The sequence below is a fragment of the Lipotes vexillifer genome, unplaced genomic scaffold (genome assembly GCF_000442215.2).
Source record: "Lipotes vexillifer unplaced genomic scaffold, Lipotes_vexillifer_v1.1 scaffold104, whole genome shotgun sequence".
Taxonomy (NCBI): Eukaryota; Metazoa; Chordata; class Mammalia; order Artiodactyla; family Lipotidae; genus Lipotes; species Lipotes vexillifer.
The window spans coordinates 2,820,797-2,845,580 of record NW_006789458.1 but is presented as its reverse complement, the minus strand read 5'-3'; the positions used below and the strand labels follow the sequence as shown (position 1 = coordinate 2,845,580).

The 24,784-nt window shown below is 37.9% G+C and overlaps 1 protein-coding gene across 1 annotated transcript in view; it reads right to left on the bottom strand.

The window, feature by feature from the left end:
- The window catches only part of SDCCAG8 (SHH signaling and ciliogenesis regulator SDCCAG8), a 265,480-nt gene that overhangs the window by 179,058 nt on the left and 61,638 nt on the right, over positions 1 to 24,784 (bottom strand). Inside the window, 2 exon segments of the mRNA XM_007462638.1 lie at positions 5,599 to 5,751; positions 23,021 to 23,159. Coding sequence (XP_007462700.1) covers positions 5,599 to 5,751; positions 23,021 to 23,159 — 292 coding nt within the window.

Sequence of the window (24,784 nt, the reverse complement as noted above, 5' to 3'; positions counted from 1 at the left end):
CCCAAGTTCATTCAAGCTAATAAATAAAAAGTAAAGCTGGACTTTATATTAAAATTTGTCTGCTTTTACTAACACAAAGGTCCAAGAAATCTACCCAATGGAGCTAATTCTCTCTTTCACTAGAGTAAGAATAATAGCCACAAGCTAAAATTTGTTAAATGGTCTAACCTAAGCCAGGTATCATATTAGGTACTTTCAAAACATTATCTCATTTAATCCTATCAATTCCTTGAGTAGATCAACCAAGGATCTACTACTCTGAAATTTGAAGAGGTTAAATGAATTGTTCAAGGTCACATAAAGGTCAATTTGGATTCAACACTAAATCCTTTTACTTCAGAGCTTCTTTCTGCCATTTTCTGTGAGAGTACTTGCTTCAGTGCTAGGATCACTTTCAGCTCTTTATTCATACATCTTTATTTAGGGCAGGATCTTCAGATTAAATGTCAAATAAGGCTTAATGGAGGCAAAAAGAAAAAAAGGACTCAGACTCAGAAATGCATTGTAGGACTTCCCTGGTGGCACAGTGGTTAAGAATCCACCTGCCAGTGCAGGGGACAGGGGTTTGATCCTTGGTGGGGGAATATCCCACATGCTGTGGAGCAACTAAGCCCATGAGCCATAACTACTGAGCCGGCACTCTAGAGCCCACGAACCACAACTACTGAGCCCACGTGCCACAACTACTGAAGCCCACGTGCCTAGAGCCTGTGCTCCGCAACAAGAGAAGGCCCTTGAGAAGTGCCAATGAGAAGCCCACGCACTGCAACAAAGAGTAGCCCCCGCTCGCCACAACTAGAGAAAGCCCGCGTGCAGCAATGAAGACCCAATGCAGCCAAAAATAAATAAATTAATAAATAAATTTAAAAAAAAAGAAATGCATTGTATTTCTGTTACCACTTTCATTCATGAAATAATTATCAGTTTAAGAAAGTTATACATAAAAGCACCTGGAATATTCCCTGGCACAGTTCAGACTTCCTTTATTTCTTCTTATCAGGAATTCTCATCAACATATTTTTACATAGTAGAACTACTCAGCAAGGCAAAAGTTTCCACTAAACAACCCAGAAAAAAAGTCTCCTAGGCATGAACAGTAGCTGATCTTTGCTCTCGACGCCATTCATTCTCTCTCTCAAAGCTCAGCTTGCAACTTTACCTCCCTCCATACCTTACTCATGTTGGTACATCTCCCCCACACTCTGCATTTCTAAATCCTGCCTGTTTTTTTGAAGCTCAGTTAAAACGCCACCTTCTCCACCAACTGTTCCATGATCTCTTGCAGACAGAAATCTGTTCTGATCCTCTGAACTCTCAGTATTTTAGTCATGCCTTTCCAGTGGCATGGGGGCTTCTTCCTTCCATTTGTATTCCCCTTGTATTCATTCAATAAATATACACTGAACACATTTTATGTGGGAGGAATGTGGCAATAAGGATGTTAACAAACCATATATGCAAGGGAATCATAGTAAATTAGGGGAGATAATTCAATAAGACTTTGCAATAAATTGAGTTAGAGAAGCCCATAGGAGGGGCTCCCAAAAATTTATCATTGGGAGACTGTGAGAAGAGGTGGTATTGAGGACTCTGAAGGATCAGTCAGAGAGGCCAGAGGAAGATTCCTCTAGGCAATGGGGGTGAGGTGGGGGGTGTGGGGATGGGAGGGGAGGGGAAAAGCCCTGAAAAATCCTGCAATGAAAAAATAGTATGGCAGACTGGAATGTTTGCACATTTGAGGAAGTGCAAGTAGATCATCAGTATGGTGGTAATACAAGGAAGAAAAGAGAAGGGAGATGAGACTGGAGAACCGAAGAGAGGGAAAAAATGTACAATCTTTAAGCTATAGTAAAAGATCGGGTTATAGAGAGACAAGAAAGGATTTTAAAGCAAGAGACTGACATATTGACGTGTTCATTTTAGAAAGATCATCCTTGGATCTTTGGGTAAGAGAACAGATAAGGAGGTGAGACTAGAAGCAAGGGGCTTCTACCACTTGGGGCTGTAGGAATCACCCAAGGGTGAGATATGGAGAGCAGTGGGATGGAGAGACAGGGCAATGTAAAATCGGTAAGGGCCTGAAACTCTAGAACTTGGTGACTTGATGTACAGGGTGAGGGAGAAGGAGGAAACAAGGATGACAGCAAGATTTCTGAGTTGGGCAAATGGATGAATGAATAGTAGTTCTACTATGAGAGGGAAGATGGGAAGTGCAGCTGGTTTGGGAGCTCACTAGAGAGCTAAAGATTTAGGAACCAATACCACATATATGAAATTAAAGCCACAGTAGTGCTAAAGACATCTAAATCTAAAGCTCTCTGCTAAACTCTAGAACCTCCTATCAAGGTGCTTTCTGGATGTGTCTCCTTCATTATCTCAAAGGCAGCTTAAACTCAGAGTAACCTAAAAGGCACACATCATCATTCTCCCAAATCAAGAATATAATTCAGAGAAATCAAAGAAACAGAACCTTTTAAGGAGAATAAGAACGAAAAAGTATTCACTAAAAATAGCACAAGGAGGTCTCCAGTGAACACAGCAATGGTAATTTCATTGGCTATGGGCACAGAAGCTGAAATGTAGTGGGCTAAAGAGTGAATGAGCGGTAAGAAAATGAAGATAACATGTATGGACAAATCTTTCAAGAAACGACTATTAAGGGGAAGAGTAAAGAGGGATATGGAATTACTAAGGTGGCTTCCAGCCTTGGCCACACATTGGAATCACCTGGACAATTTTTTAAAATACTGACCCCTAGATCCTACCCTCAGATATTCCCCCATAATTCGTTTGGGATGTAGATTGGGCAATGAGAGTTTTGGAACTTCTGTGTAGCCAAGATTGAGAATGACTGGATTAGAAGAAAGATTGTTTCTTTCAACAGGTGAGAGAAGTTTGAGACTATTTTCCTGGTGATAAGGAAAAGGCTATAGTGAAGGACAAAGGTTGAAGATTCAGAAGAGAGTGGGGAACTAATGGAAATAGGTCCCTGAGGTGGTGGAAGAGGATGGGATTCAGAACAAGAGGAAAGGTTTAGGATTAAGCCACCCCCATTCTGACACGTTGCAGTACAGGTGAAATTTTACTTTAGGCAGAGGTGAGGGGGAGATAAATAAGGTGATTACCATCTAATGGCTGTCAACTTTCTTTGTTAGGGAAGTAAGGCTCTCTGCTGAGAATGAGGGGAGAGGTGGTATGGTAGAGAATTTGAGGGGAATAAAAGTGATTTGAAATAGTCCTTGAAAAATGTGTCTTAGATAACAACACTTCCCACCTAGACTCCTATAATTACCTCCCACCTGATCTCCAGGGCTTTATTCTGGTCCTCCTTCAAATCTATTAACAGATGATTTTTCTCAAATATAAATGAGATCATGACACTGCCCAATTTACAGCCATTCAATGGTTTCCCTTCACTTTTGGATAACATTTAAAACCTTTCACATGGATTTTAAGACCATTCATGATTTGGTCCTTGCATACTTCTCCAAACTCATCTTCCACTTTCTAAATTCCTAGAAAGTATGATGCTTTCTAGCTTCAGAGCCTTGCGAGTGTTGTTTTCCTGGGTCTGAAACTCTTCCCCTCAACTCTTCACCTGACCACTCCTACTCAACTCTTTTGAGCCTCATTTACAAATCCTCTTTCTTAGGAAAGTCTTCCATGACTGCCCAGACTAAGTTACATTTGCCTGTTACACATTCTCATGTTACTCTGTACCATACCTTCATGCCTTTATCATAGTGGTAAAAACTCATTTGTGGAAGTATGTGTTTAATGTCTACCTCTCCCACAAGTCTATAAACTTCATGAAGTAACTGCATTGGTCCTGTGACTACCACATTCCCAGGACCTCCAATTTTTTTTTTTTTAACATCTTTATTGGGGTATAATTGCTTTACAATGGTGTGTTAGTTTCTGCTTTATAACAGAGTGAATCAGTTATACATATACATATGTTTCCATATCTCTTCCCTTTTTGTCTCCCTCCCTCCCACCCTCCCTATCCCACCCCTCCCAGCAGCCACAAAGAACCGATCCGGTATCCCTGTGCCATGCGGCTGCTTCCCACTGGCTATCTACCTTACGTTTGTTAGTATATATATGTCCATGTCTCTTTCTCGCCCTATCACAGCTCACCCTTCCCCCTCCCCATATCCTCAAGTCTGTTCTCCAGTAGGTTTGTGTCTTTATTCCTGTTTTACCCCTAGGTTCTTCATAACATTTTTTTTTCTTAAATTCCATATATATGTGTTAGCATACAGTATTTGTCTTTCTCTTTCTGACTTACTTCACTCTGTATGACAGACTCTAGGTCTATCCACCTCATTACAAATAGCTCAATTTCGTTTCTTTTTGTGGCTGAGTAATATTCCATTGTATGAAAGCACCAACAGAATGGTGGACGTTGAACCATAAGTGTATGGTGGTGTCATCTGCAAGATTATAGGATTTTTCTTCACTAGCTGAGATCACCAATCCAGGTCAGAAAATGTAGATAATTAGACTGACCTATAAGTAGGTTTTGACAGGCACAATTTTTTAAAAAAGGATAAGAAAACGAGGGAGTTTACCTTGGCTCAGGTAAGGTAAGACTTAAAACTCACTGGGCAGAATTTGTGATTTTTCTCTTTATATAGCCTTAGGCTTACACACTGCCTTACACATGGCAGATACTCAGTAGATATTTGCTGAATGAGTTAATTACCACATGTTTAAGACAGCATGTAGGGTATAAGCTGTGAGCCTGCTTTGTAAAAACAGAACATGTAACCATTGTTTGGGTTACTTCAGGGACCACATCTTGCTCAATTTTATTCAACTGTAGCAACTTTAAAGCTAGGTTCCAATAAACTCTGTATTCTAGCTTGTTACGGTTTTTCAAACACTGCCCATCTCATGTTATCTGTTCCTTTTGACTCTAATTTCTCCCTTCCATGTATTCATCTGGTTATAGTCATTATTCATCATGTAATTTGTTAGAACCTATTTTGTACAGAGTATATCATCACTTTTTGTTTTGGTTACTTGGTTTCTTACAAGTGTTTTACCTTCTTAAAGCTAATTTAGGAGTGAGGGATGAAATGGGGGAGTCATCTCTCCTTGATTTAACCAAGCTTGAAATAAAATCTGGATATCTGTAGAGCACCTGCTCTCCTCTGACAAACAGAAAGGGAATCAAACAGAATGGCAGGATTAGAGTAAATTTCACATTTTCCTATCATGAAATCTAATTGATTATTTTCTTTGGAAAGGTCAGAGAATATAACTTTTATTGAGAAACACACAAGAATAGAAAATTTTTATGAACTCTAAGTTATAAGCAACTTGACTACTTAAATGGTTTAAACATGTAAGATCATTCGAGCGAGGCTCAAGAGGGAGGTGATATGGGGATATATGTATACTCATAGCTGATTCACTTTGTTGTACAACAGAAACTAACACAACATTGTAAAGCAATTATACTTCAATAAAGATATTTAAAAAAATTTTTAAATAAAGATCATTCAAGAATTGCAGCCTGTAGACTCATCAATTATATCACCACAAACATTTCTTCTGCAATGTCGATAACAAATTGAACCGTTTAAATACCTTTGAGCCCATGTCCTCTCTTTCTTTTGTTATTTCTCTTTTCATCATCTCTTTCTCAAAGGCTCTTTTTTCTCGCTGAGATGCGAGTTCTTTCTCAAGTCGCTCTGTCTGCCTCTCCAGTTCATTCTTCAACTGTTCGCACTGGATTAAAGCCTGCCAGAATAAGACAGAGTGAAATAGGACCTTAGAATTTAGAAGAAATAAGAGGGAAATGAGACAATTAAGCTTTGATTTTATTTAAAATAGTTACAACTCACTGTAAAGTCAAAGTAAAGAATATTTTTATATTTGTTTGTAAACACCACTTAACTGATTCATATGTTACATGTATTCAAATGTTACATGTATTCAAATGCTGTATTTATTCACATACTTCAGTTTGCACAATTAAGGCTATATTAACTAATCAACTAAGAAAATTCAGGTAACAAACCTTGATAAGGGCCACAGAGGAGTCTGAATTTTATAAAAGGGGACCAGAAAAACCAAGCGTTCTAGTATTTTCAATTATATATCATGTTTATACTACAAGAAATATATAAGTATCTAATTTAACTGATTTTTCATCTAGACATGGTTAAAACTTATTTGTACTTTAAATGATAAACAGATCAAAATTTTAAGATGAGATGTATTTATCATTACATACAGGCATTTACTGTTTAACATTATATAATAACTGAGTTTCCTTAAATATAAGTACGATAAGATTTGGTTCACTCTCCTTACATATATAACTAAAGTAAAAATTAGGTAATAAGTTTAGATAAGGAAAGACTCAAAACAGCATTTACTACCTAGTTTTGTAAAATGAGAAGTGTTATATTTCATTTCTGGCAATTTAAAAGTCGATAATTGTCCTTTAGTTTAAATTTCCCACTCTGAATTTCCAGAAGTAAATTCTCTAACTTCCTTTTGGCTATATTTACAATATCATTATGCATAACACACAATAATAAACTAAATTCAAAATCTCAAGAAAAAAATAAAATTAAGGTGCTTGACATAGAAAATCTGAGTCATACTATGGTGTCTTAGTCTCATCCCAGTGGCTCCTCATTATATCCTCCTCACTCAACCTCTATGTGTTCCCCTGAATTGAGAGAAAGAAACTCAAGTCTCATATGACTTATATACTATGTAATTATAATTTGATAGTCACAGTTGTTGTTAATGGAGATAGAAGCAGTCTCAGTAAGCACTGTAAGCTCTATGCATTGCTATGCTTCCCTCTGGTGAAAGCTATAATAAATATAGACAATAAATATCTAGGATATGTGAATTTTCTTCTTTTTATCATGAGAGCATTAAACCCTAATTTCTTTCAAACTCTTCTGGAAATGTTCTATACTCCTAGGCATAAAAAATGAGGATAAAATGCAACTGTCCCAGATTAACTGATAAGCAAATAAAACGTCTGAGAAAAGATTCTCCTAGGGAGTTTAGTCCCAAGTCCAATTCTAGTTGAAAATGTCTGGAAAATAAAATTTTACATCAGATTTTAAAAGAAATGGAAAAGCATAATTTTTCTATAATTTAAACCCTTGGAGCTTGAAATACTATGAATTAGAGATTTTTGCGCTTCAGAACACACTTGCTCTTGTGTAAAATATTTTTTATGAACCTAATAAAAATGTTCATAATGTTCACTGATATATGAATATCATGAAAGACTAAAATGATTATGGAATATAAACTAATATATTTAATCAGAAGGTTTTTCATTGAATAAAAACTCAGGAATCAACCTTATTAGGTACAGGAACAGTGGAAGGAACTGCTGAAGATCAGGTTAACATGAAGAGCAACTCAAGAGTCAATTCAAAGAGTTCAATCAATTCAAGAACAAGGAACAGTTAAATGATCCTGACAGGTAAGAGGCCTAATGCTAAGATGATATAAACAAAAAGCACAAGTGAGAAGTTGTAAATCACTTAAACAAAACCATTGCTGAAGCCTTGATTTCATGGATGGCCTTCTATGAGGAGTAGCCACCACTGAGAGGTGATGGTGAGTATGAAAGCAGTGACGAAACACTGAATAAAAATATTAGGTTAAAAACTGGATATTGATCACTCTCGGTTTGTAGCCAATGATTCCATATAAAATAGCTTTTGTTTTTATTTGTTTTGATTTTAATATATATGTCTGGTCACAATGAAGAAAATATTAAGTAACATTTAGAATTAGAAAAGTCATTTAATCTTACAATGGTCCTCATATACAAGATTTGGGTTTACTAAATAAATATTTATACATTCTTTCCATTAAAGCTTTGTCTTTTAATTCTAAGACTTACTCTCCTAGTTTTCAGAATCCCAGATGACTCAGTACTCCCTGATTATACTCCATATAATCATTCAGTAAAGGCATATAACCGAATCCTCAAAGACTATTGAACAAAAATTTTGTTTGGGTTTTTCCGTAAGATGTTTGGCCAACCCAATTAACTGATGGATCTTCACAGGTGACCAAGTTAGTTTGAGATCTGTGGCTGCCATTTCTCCTAGTAGTTCCCAAGGTCATGGCTCCTTTCTTTCCCTGAGCACAATCTCTTTCTTGGTGGAAATGGCTGTAGGTCTTGGGGAGTTGGGGATTTACACAACCCTCACCCTCCAGTAGACTCAATCTTCAAAGGGCCTTTTCTTTTCTGGGAAATTTATTTGTGGTCATTCTTTGTTGGCCACAGTAACACATTTTTCAAAACATAATTTATTGGACTTGATATTCCCAGTCCTGGTTTTATTAAACCAAAAAGTATGCATTACTATCTTAATGGAGTCAAAACATTTTCCAAAATAAATCTGTACCTAGTCACCTCAATTCTTAAAATAGGGAAACTCTTTTAGGAAATATAAAAGTCCTTCCCAAGTGCTAGGGTTAGGTTCCTAGATATCCTTGTGATCAAAGAATTCATGATTATAGGATTAAAGAATTATGAGGAATAATAGAGTCCACACTTATGAACATAAACTTAAAAATTTATGAAAATGCTTTCATTTTTATGAAACATAGCCCACAACAATGATTTTCAACATGTTTTAGGCATTTAATTTACAAATAATGCAAACTACTGATTATTAATTTATAAACTTATCCTTACTAGGAACCTATCAGTCAGACTATCCCTATCTCCCATTTTCAAGATATTTATAATTTGTTTTTGTCTTGTGGAAGATAATGTACATATCAAGAAACATTATATTCTACATTTGTGCTTGCAATCAAATGCTCAAGGATTTTCTGATTTTCCTTTTACTCTGGGTTTCTAATTCGTGCCTTTCTGATTCCGCTGTAGTCTAAGGAAAACAATAATTTGAATACTTAAAAAGGAAAAAAAAAGTTTCGGGGGACATTTATTCAACCTTCTGGGTTGGTATTTTTTAAAAAGTGTTTCTTTAGGGCTTCCGGTGGCGCAGGTAGTCTAAGGAAAACAATAATTTGAATACTTAAAAAGGAAAAAAAAAGTTTCGGGGGACATTTATTCAACCTTCTGGGTTGGTATTTTTTAAAAAGTGTTTCTTTAGGGCTTCCCTGGTGGCGCAGTGGTTGAAAGTCCGCCTGCCGATGCAGGGGACACGGGTTCATGCCCTGGTCCGGGAAGATCCCACGTACCGCGGAGCAGTACACAACTGAATCCATGAATGGCATTATAATTTTCTCATGTTATAGATTTATTTTCTGATAAAATTCTCAGGTGTTTTCATTGCCACTGTAAAAGTACATATAGTCTGCCCTTATCTGCAGGTTCTGTATTCACAGTTTCTGCATCCAAGGTTTCAACCAGTCACAGATTTCTGTCCTGGAACCAATCCCGCATGGATAAAGAGGGAGGACTGAATATGATATGACATGATATAATACAATATTAATGTAATGTAATTGCTTCTACTTATTTAGCATGCAATATGCAAAATAGAACACTAGGTGGCAACAAATGTTAAGGAACTATAAGAAGAAAGTAACCATTTCATAACTCAGTAATAAAGTAGTTGGTTTTAAAATTAAAACATGTATGCTGTTTCACTTTTTAATCGCAGAAAGCAAAATTCCTAATACTTTTTTTTATACATCTTTACTGGAGTATAATTGCTACAATGTTGTGTTAGTTTCTGCTGTACAACAAAGTGAGTCAGCTATATGTATACATACATCCCCATATCCCCTCCCTCTGGAGCCTCCCTCCCACCCTCCCTCTCCCACCCATCTAGGTCGTCACAAAGCACCGAGCTGATCCCCTTGTGCTATGCAGCAGCTTCCCACTAGCTATCCATTTTACAACTCATAGTGTATATATGTCAACGCTACTCTTTCACTTCGTCCCAGCTTCCCCTTCCCCCCTGGCGTCCTCAAGTCCATTCTCTACATCTGCGTCTTTATTCCTGTCCTGCTATTAGGTTCATCAGTACCATTCTTCTAGATTCCATATATACACGTTAGCATATGGTATTTGTTTTTCTCTTTCTGACTTACTTCACTCTTTATGAAAGACTGTAGGTCCATCCACCTCACTACAAATAACTCAATTTCGTTTCTTTCTATGGCAGAGTAATATTCCACTGTATGTATCTGCCACATCTTTATCCATTCATCTGTCGATGGACATTTAGGTTGCTTCCATGCCCTGACTATCATAAATAGTGCGGCAATGAACATGGTGGTACATGTCTCTTTTTGAATTATGGTTTTCTCAGGGTATGTGCCCAGTAGTGGGATTGCTGGGTCATTTGGTAGTTGTATTTTTAGTTTTTTAAGGAACCTCTATACTGTTCTCCATAGTGGCTGTATCAATTTACATTCCCACCAACAGTGCAGGAGGGTTCTCTTTTCTCCACACCCTCTCCAGCATTTATTGTTTGTAGATTTTTTAGTGATGGACATTCTGACCAGTGTGAGATGATACCTCTTTTTTTTTTTTTTTTTTTTTTTTTTTCTTGTGGTACTTGGGCCTCTCACTGCCATGGCCTCTCCCGTTGTGGAGCACAGGCTCTGGACACGCAGGCTCAGCGGCCATGGTTCACGGGCCCAGCCGCTCCGCGGCATGTGGGATCCTCCCAGACTGGAGGATCGGCAGGCGGACTCTCAACCACTGTGCCACCAGGGAAGCCCTCATTTTGGTTTTGATTTGCATTTCTCTAATGATAAGTGATGTTGAGCATCTTTTCATGTGTTTGTTGACAATCTGTATATCTTCTTTGGAGAAATGTCTATTTATGTCTTCTGCCCATTTTTGGATTGGGTTGTTTTTTTGATATTGAGCTGCATGAGCTGCTTGTATATTTCAGAGATTAATCCTTTGTCAGTTTCTTCGTTTGCAAATACTTTCTCCCCAATATATTTTAACATACCTTAGAGATAAAAACTACCAGACTTGCACTGCATTTTATAAACTGCTTAGAAATCAATCCTTGAATTATTACTAACTCAGTGAAAAATAGATTTACAATACACAATAGCCTTTCTAGCTCTTAACCATTAAGATTTTAAAAGCATTAATTACAAAAATTCATACTAATATTTAAAGTTAATAATTAACTTTACTTCAGTTCAACAACATTTATTGTACAATTAATATGTAAATGGCCATGTGAAGAATACAATGATAGATGTCACAGACCTGGTTTTTAAGGTCTTCTGGTGGAGAGGGCTATGTAAACAGCCACAAAAATTATACACAGCTCACTAGGAATACAGAGAAGGAAGAGATTAATTCAAACAAGAAGGTGCTGGGGAAAACTTCTGGGAAGACTGCCATCTGAGTTGCCCCTCAAAGAATGAATAGATACTTCACAGATGGATACAGTGCAGAAAAGTACAGCATGAGCAAATTCATGGAAATAGTCAATTGTAGGTCATGTTATAGAAACAGCATAGGTTATATGAAAACTTGTAGTGAAAGATAAGGCTAGAAAAGTTAGAGTGGGACCATACTGTGAAAGATCTGGAAGGTCATGCTAAGGATTTGTCTTTTATTCTACTGCAAGAAAAGAGCTGCCTGAACAGGGAGATTTACAGTTTAGGAAAACTTTGGCAGCAATATGAAAGATATACTGGAATTGAAAGAGACCTGAGGGAGACCAATTAGAAGGCTATTGCAATAGGCCGCATAAGAGTATGTGAAGACTTGAACCAGAGCAGGAGTATAGGTATGGAAGCTGCGGGCATAACTTAGTAGGGGTTTTCGAAGATATGGTGAGAGTTTGATAACTGATTGGATGTTGACAGTGAGGAATGGGGAGGACCCAAGATATTTTAAAGGTTCCAAGCCAGGGCTGTTGGTAAGATGATAATACCATTATCTGAGAAAAGATAATACAGAAAATTGTAGAAGGAAAAGGAGTGATAGACAGTAAGGAGGAGAGAATTTACAATTTGGTGGTGTAGAGTTTCAGATGCTAATGGCATATCATCCATAAAAGAGGTCTAGTAGAAGCAAGAAATGTAGGTCTGGGGCACAGAGAAGTTCTTAGAGCTAAAGGCACAATGTGGAGGTTTGTCAAGTGAGGGGGAGACACAAAGTCCTGGAAATTAGGGCAACATGGCTGTACGGCTAGGAACTGACTGAGGAATGTCTGCATTCTAGGCTTGTGGAAAACAAGTTAAAAGACACGTCGAAGAATAGACAAGAGCAATGCAAAGAGGACCCACAGAGTGAAATATCAGATTAATCAAGGGGAAATAATGATATGTTATGCTAGTACAGTTAATGTCTTCCTGGAGTTGGGTCAAATGAGGACTGAGATGAAGTCACTGGGTTTAGTAATCAGGAAGTGACTGGTGACCATAATGTGACCAATTCAGTAGCATGAAATCAGACTACAATTTGTTAAAAGACTGACTGCAATGTGTTCAGAAGTGAATGGAAAGCTACAAAGGTAAAAACAATGGAGAATGAAGGATGGAAGATACAAGAAAGATGTGATAACAAATGTCTCAATGTCCCTGAAACCCTAGAAGTAGGAGATATCAAGAACTTAGAGAGATTCATCTTGGGAAGTAAGAGGACCAGATAAGAAAGAAAAAAATGAGAAGACACATTTGAGGGATGAGAAAGTGTTGATGAGGCTCTTGTCAGTTGGTTGTGATCTCAGTAAAGTAGGTCAGCTATTGAGAGTGAGGTGCTAAGAGTGGAGGTGGGAAAGTGAACAAAGTGACATTCCTGTCTAGTCTAAAGTACATGCGGTAGGGAGACCTTCAAGAAGGTGAAGGAGTAAGAAATGGAGATCACCTTCCTCCCCACAAATACATCAGAAATACAACCACATGTGGAACAACTCCTACAGAACACCTACTGAACGCTGGCACAAGGTATCAGACTTCCCAAAAGATGCCCTCAGGGGACCTACACGCAGAAGCGGGGCCAAAGCCAAAGCTGAACCCCAGGAGCTGTGCCACCAAAGAAGAGAAAGGGAAATCTTTCCCAGCAGCCTCAGGAGCAGCAGATTAAATCTCCACAGTCAACTTGATGTACCCTGCATCTGTGGAATACCTGAATAGGCAATGAATCATCAAATTGAGATTGTGGACTTTGGGAGCAACTGTAGACTTAGGGTTTGTTTTCTGCATCTCATTTGTTTCTGGTTTTATGTTTATCTTAGTTTAGTATTTAGAGTTTATTATCATTGGTAGATTTGTTTATTGATTCAGTTGCTTTCTTCCTCCTTTTTTAAATATATATAGATATATATATTTTTTCCCTTTTCTCTTTTTGTGAGTGTGTATGTATATGCTTCTTTGTGTGATTTTGTCTGTATAGCTTTGTTTTTACCATTTGTCCTAAGGTTCTATCTATCCGTTATTTTTCTTTGTTTTTTTGTATAGTTTTTAGTGCTTGTTGTTGGTGGATTTGTTTTTAGGTTTGGTTGCTCTCTTCTTACTTTCTTTCTTTCTTTTTTATTACTTTTTAATTTTTTTATCTTTAATAATTTTTTATTTTAATAAAATGATTTTATTTTTCTTTCTTTCTTTCTTTTTTTCCTCCCTTTTCTTCTGAGCCATGTGGCTGACAGGGTCTTGGTGCTCTAGCTGGGTGTCAGGCCTGTGCCCCTGAGGTGGGAGAGCTGAGTTCAGGACACTGGTCCACCAGAGACCTCTCGGCTCCATGTAATATCAAACAGTGAAAGCTCTCCCAGGGATCTCCATCTCAATGCTAAGACCTAGCTCCACTCAACGATCAGCAAGCTACAGTGCTGGAAACCCAATGCCAAACAACTAGCAAGACAGTAACACAACCCCACTCATTAGCAGACAGGCTGCCTAATATCATAATAAGGTCACAGACACCCCAAAACACACCACTGGACGTGGTACTGCCCACCAGAAAGACAAGATCCAGCCTCATCCACCAGAACACAGGCAAAGTCCCCTCCACCACGAAGCCTACACAATCCACTGAACCAACATCAGCCACTGAGGGCAGACACCAAAAACAGCAGGAACTACGAACCTGCAACCTGCAAAAAGGAGACTGCAAACACAGTAAGTTAAGCAAAATGAGAAGACAGAGAGAAACACAGCAGATGAAGGAGCAAGGTAAAAACCCACCAGACCAAACAAATGAAAAGGAAATAGGTAGTCTACCTGAAAAAGAATTCAGAGTAATGATAGTAAAGGTGATCCAAAATCTTGGCAATAGAATGAAGAAAATACAAGAAACGTTTAACAAGGACCTATAAGAACTAAAGAGCAAAGACACGATGAACAACACAATACATGAAATGAAAAATTCTCTAGAAGGAATCAATAGCAGAATAACTGAGGCAGATGAATGCATAAGTGACCTGGAAGACAAAATAGTGGAAATAACTACCGCAGAGCAGAATAAAGAAAAACAAAATGAGAAGAATTGAGGACAGTCCTAGAGACTTATGGGACAATATAAAACGCACCAACATTCGAATTATAGGGGTCCCAGAAAAACAAGAGAAAAAGAAAGGGACTGAGAAAATATTTAAAGAGATTATGGTAGAAAAGTTCCCTAATATGGGAAAGGAAATAGTCAATCAAGTCCAGGAAGCTCAGAGAGTCCCATACAGGATAAATCCAAGGAGAAACACACCAGGACACATATTAATCAAACTATCAAAAATTAAATACAAAGAAAAAATATTAAAAGCAGCAAGGGAAAAACAACAAATAACATACAAGGGAATCCCCGTAAGGATAACAGCTGATATTTCAGCAGAAACACTGCAAGCCAGAAGGGAGTGGCAGGACATATTTAAAGTGATGAAAGGGAAAAACCTACAACCAAGATTATTCTACCCAGAAAGGATCTCATTCAGATTTGATGAAGAAATTAAAATCTTTACAGACAAGCAAAACCTAAGAGAATTCAGCACCACCAAACCAGTTTTACAACAAATCCTAAAGAAACTTCTCTAGGCAGGAAACACAAGAGAAGGAAAAGACCTACAATAACAAACCCAGAAGAATTATGAAAATGGTAATAGGAACACACATATCGATAATTACCTTAAATGTAAATGGATTAAATGCTTCAGCCAAAAGATACAGAATGGCTGAATGGATAAAAAAACAATACCCATATATATGCTGTTGACGAGAGACCCACTTCAGACCTAGGGACACATACAGACTGAAAGTGAGAGGATGGAAAAAGATATTCCATGCAAATGGAAATCAAAAGAAAACTGCAGTAGCAATTCTCATATCAGACAAAATAGACTTTAAAATAAAGACTATTACAAGAGACAAAGAAGGACACTACATAATGATCAAGGGATCAATCCAAGAAGAAGATAAAACAATTGTAAACATTTATGGACCCAACATAGGAGCACCTCAATACATAAGGCAAATGCTAACAGCCATAAAAGGGGAAACTGACAGTAACACAATCATAGTAGGGGACTTTAACACCCCACTTTCACCAATGGACAGATCATCCAAAATGAAAATAAATAAGGAAACACAAGCTTTAAATGATACACTAAACAAGATGGACTTAATTGATATTTATGGGACATTCCATCCCAAAACAACAGAATATACTTTCTTCTCAAGTGCTCATGGAACATTCTCCAGGATCGATCATACCCTGAGTCACAAATCAAGCCTTGGTAAATTTTAGAAAACTGAAATCAAATCAACTATCTTTTCTGACCACAATGCTATGAGAGCAGATATCAATTACAGGAAAAAAACTGTAAAAAAAATACAAACACATGGAGGCTAAACAATACACTACTAAATAACCAACAGATCAGTTAAGAAATCAAAGAGCAAATCAAAAAATACCTAGAAACAAATAACAATGAAAACACGATGATCCAAAACATATGGGATGCAGCAAAAGCAGCTCTACCAGGGAAGTTTATAGCAATATGATCCTAACTCAAGAAACAAGAAACATCTCAAATAAACAACCTAACCTTACACCTAAAGCAATTAGAGAAAGAAGAATAAAAAACCCAGAAAGTTAGCAGAAGGAAAGAAATCATAAAGATCAGATCAGAAATAAATGAAAAAGAAATGAAGGAAACGACAGCAAAGATCAATAAAATTAAAATCTGGTTCTTTAAGAAGATAACCAAAACTGACAAACCATTAGCCAGACTCATCAAGAAAAAAAGGCAAAAGACTCAAATCAGTAGAAGTAGACATTAAAAAGGAGAAGTAACAACTGACACTGCAGAAAAACAAAGGATCATGAGAGACTACTACAATCAACTATATGCCAATAAAATGAACAACCTGGAAGAAATGGACAAATTCTTAGAAAAGCACAACTTTCTGAGACTGAACCAGGAAGAAATAGAAAATATAAACAGACCAATCACAAGCACTGAAATTGAGACTGTGATTAAAAATCTTCCAACAGGGCTTCCCTGGTGGTGCAGTGGTTGAGAGTCCGCCTGCCGATGTAGGGGACACAGGTTCGTGCCCCAGTCCAGGAAGATTCCACATGCCGCGGAGCGGCTGGGCCTGTGAGCCATGGCCGCGGAGCCTGCACGTCCGGAGCCTGTGCTCTGCAATGGGAGAGGCCACAACAGTGAGAGGCCCGCGTACGGAAAAAAATAATAAAATCTTCCAACAAACAAAAGCCCAGGACCAGATGGCTTCACAGGCGAATTCTATCAAACATTTAGAGAACAGCTAACACCTATCCTTCCCAAACTATTCCAAAATATAGCAGAGGGAGGAACACTCCCAAACTCATTCTACAAGGCCACCATCACCCTGATACCAAAATCAGATAAAGATGTTACAAAGAAAGAAAACTACAGGGCAATATCACTGATGAACATAGATCCTCAACAAAGTACTAGCAAAGAGAATTCAACAGCACATTTAAAGGATCATACACCATGATCAAGTGGGGTTTATCCCAGGAACGCAAGGATTCTTCAATATACGCAAATCAATCAATGTGATATGAACAAATTGAAGGAGAAAAACCACATGAACATCTCAATAGATGCAGAAAAAGCTTTTGACAAAATTCAACACATTTATGATAAAAACCCTCCAGCAAGTAGGCATAGAGGGAACTTACCTCAACATAATAAACACCATATATGACAAACCCACAGCCAACATCATTCTCAATGGTGAAAAACTGAAAGCATTTCCACTAAGATCAGGAACAAGACAAGGTTGCCCACTCTCACCACTCTTATTCAACATAGTTTTGGAAGTTTTAGCCACAGCAATCAGAGACAAAAAGAAATAAAAGGAATACAAATCGGAAAAGAAGAAGTAAAGCTGTCACTGCTTGCAGATGACATGATACTATATATAGAGAATCCTAAAGATGCCACCAGAAAACTACTAGAGCTAATCAATGAATCTGTAAAGTAGCAGGTACAAAATTAATGCACAGAAATCTCTGGCATTCCTATACACTAATGATGAAAAATCTGAGAGAGAAATTAAGGAAACACTCCCGTTTACCACTGCAACAAAAAGAATAAAATAGCTAAGAATAAACCTACCTAAGGAGACAAAAGACCTGTATGCAGAAAACTATAAGATACTGATAAAAGAAATTAAAGATGATACAGACACATGGAGAGATATAACATGTTCTTAAATTGGAAGAATCAACATTGTCAAAATGACTATACTACCCAAAGCAATCTACAGATTCAGCACAATCCCTATCAAATTACCAATGGCACTTTTCACAGAAAAGGAACAAAAAATTTCACAATTTGTATGGAAACACGAAAGACCCTGAATAGCCAAAGCAATCTTGAGAAAGAAAAATGGAGCTGGAAGAATCAGGCTGACTTCAGACTATACTACAAAGCTACAGTAATCAAGACAGTATGGTACTGGCACAAAAACAGAAATATAGATCAATGGAACAGGATAGAAATCCCAGAGATAAACCCACGCACATATGGTCACCTTCTTTTTGATAAAGGAGGCAAGAATGAAAAATGGAGAAAAGACAGCTTCTTCAATAAGTGGTGCTGGGAAAACTGGACAGCTACATGTAAAAGAATGAAATTAGAACACTCCCTAACACCATACACAAAAATAAGCTCAAAATGGGTTAAAGACCTAAATGTAAGGCCAGACACCATCAAACTCTTAGAGGAAAACATAGGCAGAACACTCTATGACATAAATCACAGCAAGATCCTTTTTGACCCACCTCCTAGAGAAATGGAAATAAAAATAAAAATACACAAATGGGACCTAATGAAACTTAAAAGCTTTTGAATAGCAGAGGAAACCATAAAGAAGACAAAAAGACAACCCTCAGAATGAGAGAAAATATTTGCAAATGAAACAACTGACAAAGGATGAATCTCCAAAATTTACAAGCAGCTCATGCAGGTCAATATCAAAAAAAAACAAAAAACAAAAACAACCCAATCCAAAAATGGGCAGAAGACCTAAATAGGCATTTCTCCAAAGAAGATATACAGATGGCCAACAAACACATGAAAGGATACTCAACATCACTAATCATTAGAGAAACGGAAATCAAAACTACAATGAGGTATCACCTCACACTGGTCAGAATGGCCATCATCAAAAAATTTACAAACAATAAATGCTGGAGAGGGTGTGGAGAAAAGGGAACCATCTTGCACTGTTGGTGGGAATGTAAATTGATACAGCCAGTATGGAGAACTGTATGAAGATTCCTTAAAAAACTAAAAATAGAATTACCATATGACTCAGCAATCCCACTACTGGTCATATAAAACCTGAGAAAACCATAATTCAAAAAGAGTCACATACCACAATGTTCATTGCAGCTCTATTTACAATAGTGAGGACATGGAAGCAACCCAAGTATCCATCGACAGATTAATGGATAAAGAAGATGTGGTACATATATATAATGGAATATTACTCAGCCATAAAAAGAAACGAAATTGAGTTATCTGTAGTGATGTGGATGGCCAGAGAGTCTGTTATACAGTGTGAAGTATGTCAGAAAGAGAAAAACAAATACCGTATGCTAACACATATATATGGAATCTAAAAAAAAAAAAAAGGTTCTGAAGAACCTAGGGGCAGGACAGGAATAAAGACACAGACATAGAGAATGGGCTGAGGACACGGGAAGGGGGAAGGGTAAGCTGGGACGAAGTGAGAGAGTGGCATGGACTTATATATACTACCAAACGTAAAATAGCTAGTGGGAAACAGCCGCATAGCACAGGGAGATCAGCTCAATGCTTTGTCACCACCTAGCGGGATGTGATAGGGAGGGTCGGAGGGAGGCCCAAGAGGGAGGAGATATGGGGATATATGTATATGTATAGCTGATTCACTTTGTTATAAAGCAGAAACTAACACATTGTAAAGCAATTATACTCCAATAAAGATGTTAAAAAATATAAAATAAAATAAAATTTAGAAAAGTATATGTGGTAGTCAACTGCAAGGAAAAGAATTGCTAAATAGTACTTATACACTGAACGTGACCAGTATTACTCTCCTGTGGAATTCATTCTGTTGCTTTCTTAAATGCCTTCCCTCAGTAACACTTGATAGGCTGAAAATGATAGGAAAAACATGTATGATTTGGCTTAACTTTCACGTGGCACTGGTAAAGTAGTTAAATTGGAAAGGTAAGAATAACAGAATTCTAGAGTGTTACTGAGAGCACACTGCAATTCCCTTAGCGGATATTTACTGAATACCTATTACTTACCACACACTATGTAAGATACTAGGGATTTAATAGTGACAAGATGGACAAGTTACTTCCTGCCAGAGAGTTTAAAGTTTAATGAAAGATACAGACAAATAACCCATAATAATACATTTTGATAAATGCTGTAATGAGTAGTTCTCAACTGGGGGCAATTCTGCACCACCCACCTCGGGGTCATCTGGCAGTGTCTGGAGATATCTTTGGTTATCAGAACTTGGGGGAGAGGGATGTGCTACTGGAATCTAGTGGGTAGAGGCCAGGGATGCTGCTAAATATTCTATAACGTGGAGGACAATCTCTAAAACAAAGAATTATGTACATCAAAATGTCAACCATGCCAAGGTTGAGAAACCCTGCTCTAAAAGTACATAAGAGGTACATCAAATGTAGACATGGGAGATCAGAGATTTTCTAGAGACAGTGGCATGAAGGATGAAGAAAATATCCAAGCAATGGTGTGGAGAAGAATTTGCATGGCATGTACAGAGACCCAGAGGCTAGAAAAAACATGGCATAAACACAGGGATTAATAGCCATCACCATCACCACAACTACTTATTGAAGAAATATTTTGTGCCAGAGTTTCTATAAGATAACAGATATAAATTTTAAAATACAGTCCTCATTAAAATCCTATGTGTCAGATATTATTTCCATTTCACAAATGAAGAAAAACTGAGGCACAGAGAATTAAGTAACTTGCCCAAGGTCACACAGCTGGTGAATGGTGGAGCTGGAAGTTGAATCTAGGTCTCGCTAACTCTACTAAGACCATGCCCAACCTCTAAATTCTACTGCCTTTCCAAGCTGACAGGGGCTGAGTCTGTTGGAGGAGAGTAAAAAGTGACACTAAAGGGTCGAAAGGAAGCACATTAGGACAGACCTCATAAGCATGTGAAGTAGTTTGGAGATTACCCTGAAGGCAGTGGGAAATCACTGATGGATTTTAAATCAGAGAGTCACATGATCAAATCTGCTTTGAAGAAAGATCACTTCTAGCTGCATTGTAGGGAATGGAGTGAAGGAAAAGAGACAAGGGATGTTATAATTCATGAATCCAGAGATTATGGTATCCTGAACAAGAAAGGTGACAGTGCGGAAAGAATTCAAGCAAACTTCAGGAATTAAAACTTCTATTTAGTGACTGGTTGGAAGCCAAAGGAGAGGATGACATCCAGTTCCCAATCAGGGCATGACAGTGGACAAAAGTGCCATTCAGTGAGTAGAGCACACAGCTGTTTTGATGAAGTGAATATAATGAATTTAGTTTGAGATCATAAAGTTCACATCTAAATGGAAAGGGAAGAGGAACAGCCTGAAGATAATAGATAAAATGAGATATGAGCGGAGGTAGAAGAACTGGAGGCAGTTATGAGGACACTGAGTGAGAAAAGGCTCTGGTCAGAGAGATCAGTTTTAGAGTTTGAGATCTCGTGGACCCTTCAGTTCATGTGGGAGTTACAGAAGAACATAGAAAATGTCAGAGTTAAGGAAAGCAAAGTGTGTCAGGACTAAGATGTTGCATATGTTAACAGTATGGATGTGGAAACCTTTCAGAATGATGAAAAGAGATAAAGTAGAGGGTGCTATGGACTGAATGTTTGTGCCTCTCCAGAAGTCACATGTAGAAATCTAACCCCCAATATGATGGAATTAGATGGTGGGCCCTATGGGAGGTGATTAGGTCATGAAGGTGGAGCCCTCATGAATGGGATTAGTGCCCTTATAAAATAGACTTCAAAGAGTTCCCTTGCCCCTCCCACCATGTGAAGACACAGTGAGAAGACAGCTGTTTATGAACCAGAAGGTCAGCTCTCACCAAACACTGAATCTGCTAGTGCCTTGATCTTGGACTTCCCAGAACTGTGAGAAATAAATGTTTGTTGTTTAAGCCACCCTGTCTAAGGTGTCTTTGTTATAGCAGTCTGAAAGGACATAGACAAGGGGGAAAAGTGTCAGAGACTAAAGCTCTTAAAAAGTGTCAAAGATCTTACAACTATTTTATAAACCCAAGTGATGGATAATTTTCTTTAAAAAAAATTTCAAATAGTGTCTTCCAGATTGAGAGTTTATATTGACTAAAATTAGGGAGAGGAGAATCTACGATGATCTCAAAGAGAAGTGGTAAACTAATTTCAAAGAGGAGTTAGGAGTAGGTACGAAAGCAAAGGCCTGGAAACGGCAGTATGGGGTGATATGACTGCTGACCCCTGCATCACAGCCATATGAGATAAAATGAACAGCAAAGGGCTTCACTGGAGGTTTTGAGGGTCATAACATCAGCAAGGGACAGCTAGAGTCAGTCCAAATGAAGACGTAAGAGTGTTTGAGGAAACAAAATACATTAGGGCATTTGGTCAGAATGAACATAAGCTTCAAAAGGCATAGGGGCATTATGAGGGTCAAATGGTCTAGGAAGAGTTAAAGATGATCCAGACAGAGATAAATGGGTAAGGCAATGACTGAGGAGAAGCTTAATATAAAGGTGATTAGCCCAATAGTTTAATAAAATAGTGATGCTACTATATGGCTTAGACCAATGCTATCTAAAGCATTTTTTGTGATAATGGAAATGTTCTATATCTGCACTGACCAATACAGTAATCACTAGCTACACGTGGCTACTAAGTACTTGAAGCGTGGCTAGTGTGTTTAGGGAAAATACATAGCAACTTTAATGGTTTAAGGTGTGGCCCCCAAACACAGCAATGAATCATCAGTAACCTCCTACTATTCAAAGTGCTTAGAACACTGCCTGATCACTAAGTGTTAACTATTACTGTCATTATCATTATCATTAAGTGTGTTTGACTTAAGCACACAATGGATACAGACTCATAGCTAAAGATGCGATTAAATACACATATATTATTATTGTGGCATATCTGGATGTTCTCAAACTCTCCCAGGGACAGAGGAAAAACATCTGTCTTCACATACATGAGCATACACAAATGGGTGACTATGGGTGCTAATAGTTTCACTTCCCATTAAAAGTTATTGGCAAATAAAAAAGATTAAGCATACAAGTCTCTCAAAGTACTGTATCACATCATAAAAATACTATTCTTTCAATAGTGATACAGCAAGAGAATTTGCAGGGGAATAAGAATTCTCCAAAGAGCAAATTTGTTTAATTTAGAAAGTTAACATTAACAAACTGGTATTCACTTCGTGTGTTTGGAAAAAAGAGTTTAGTTATGGAGAATAACCAAACAAATACTCAGAAAAGAAAAAAAAGGCAATTATGGCATGCCTTTATTTTATTAGACTTGCCTTGGTTTTCTCAAAGTTGGCCTCCTCAGTCATTTGCACAGCTTGTTTCACCTGCTCATAAGCAATGACTTCTCTTTGCTGCACCTCTGTCAAGCTGCTCCTCACGGAAACTAGTGCAGACATTAAGTCATCTCTTTCTCTGTCAGCACAAAAAGAACATTGAAAACAACAACTGATCAAATGATCGTGTATTCATATGCCAGGAAGAAAAAAGCATTAATATGTATTAGAAGAAGAGCCAGGGCAGGCCAGCTCAGCATATATTCAAGCACACCCCAGAGAAAGACCCTCTGTCCTCACTTGGTGAGGGGCAGGCAGAGCAGTCAGAAAAGCCATGAGCATTCATGGCAGGACTGCATCCACGTGGGATAACAACCAATTATGGAGAGGACTGGCACACTGAGGGCTGGAGAGGGAAGCCCAGAAAAGAGGAAATTAATTTAAAAATTAAAAAGGTGGGGGGCGAAAAAGGAGAAAAAAGTAATAAAGTAGGGAAGGTGGGGATTCTACTTCAAAGTAGAAGTAACCATGGTAAGAAGGGACTACTGAGATTTTGTTTACACTGCCGACTCTCCTCTCTACTAGAACAACATATGTCCTTTCCTTTTCATCTTCCTTCACAGTCCTCTTTTTCACCCTTCTCTATGAATTAAAAACTTTCACCTACTTATGAACATATTTCTTCTTTCAATGGGTAGCACTGTTGAATCACTCAAGTGCCCTGGTTACACATATAATGCTCATTATTTTACAAAATCTTATCCCACGGGTTTTGACCCTTGCCTAGATCCATCCCTTCCTTAGCAATTTTCAGAAGTACCCTAGGCTAAGCTATTTCTTGGGGATAGAATTGAACAGAATGCCAAAATGCGTTGGCATGTAAAACAGCAAGGATCCAATCTTATGGATTAAATAATTCCATAAAAAAGTCTACATGGCCAGCCCAATGCCAGGCCTGAGTGAGCCTCTCACAATGGAAAATTTTACAAATTTACGTGATATATCAATGTGAGAATGAGAGGGCAGTTCTCCAAATTACCATATTCCAAGGCAAAAGTTCTTTAACTGCTTAAAAATACCATGGGAATATTTTGATGAATATGATCAAGGAGTTTTTCAAACAAAGCAAGCAAAGCAGCATTAACCCTGTAACATGCCATCATGATCCAGATGAAAGAGCAGCTGAGGCAGAAGATGAGGTAAGAAGCGTGGGTGTCAGTTCTGGGATGAACTAACGAGCATGTAGTATTTAAGGAACCTAGTGTAACAATCAGAGCAAAAAGGAGAAAGTGCCTGAATAATCTTGGCCAATGTTTAAAATAAGGAAAAGAGAGAGTTGGGCTGATATACACATGAGCTTCATCTTGAAATATGGAGTGCCTAAGAAGTGCCTTTAATTCTTAAGTTATTCCACAGTTGCTAGCAGTTTTAAGCTTTATTAAGCATTGTTAATAAGTATTATCACTGTTTTTAAAAAGAAAGTCTAGAAGGCTAACTACAACATTTCCTTCTTCCTCATTTCTGGGAAGCTCCTACCCATAGTCTTTCAAAGCCAGCTATACAGAAGATTGCCAATCACCCACCCCCAAGTCACAAGCTGGACTGAAGTCCCAGGATAGTACAGTAGTAATCATTTCTCCTGTCTGAAAAGTACACTGAAGCTCCTCCAAGGCACTATGAGCTACAGAAAGGAATTTAATATAAAGCAGTTCCACCCTGATTCCCATTTGAAAGTATTTTGATCATTAAGAAAGAAAGAGCGGT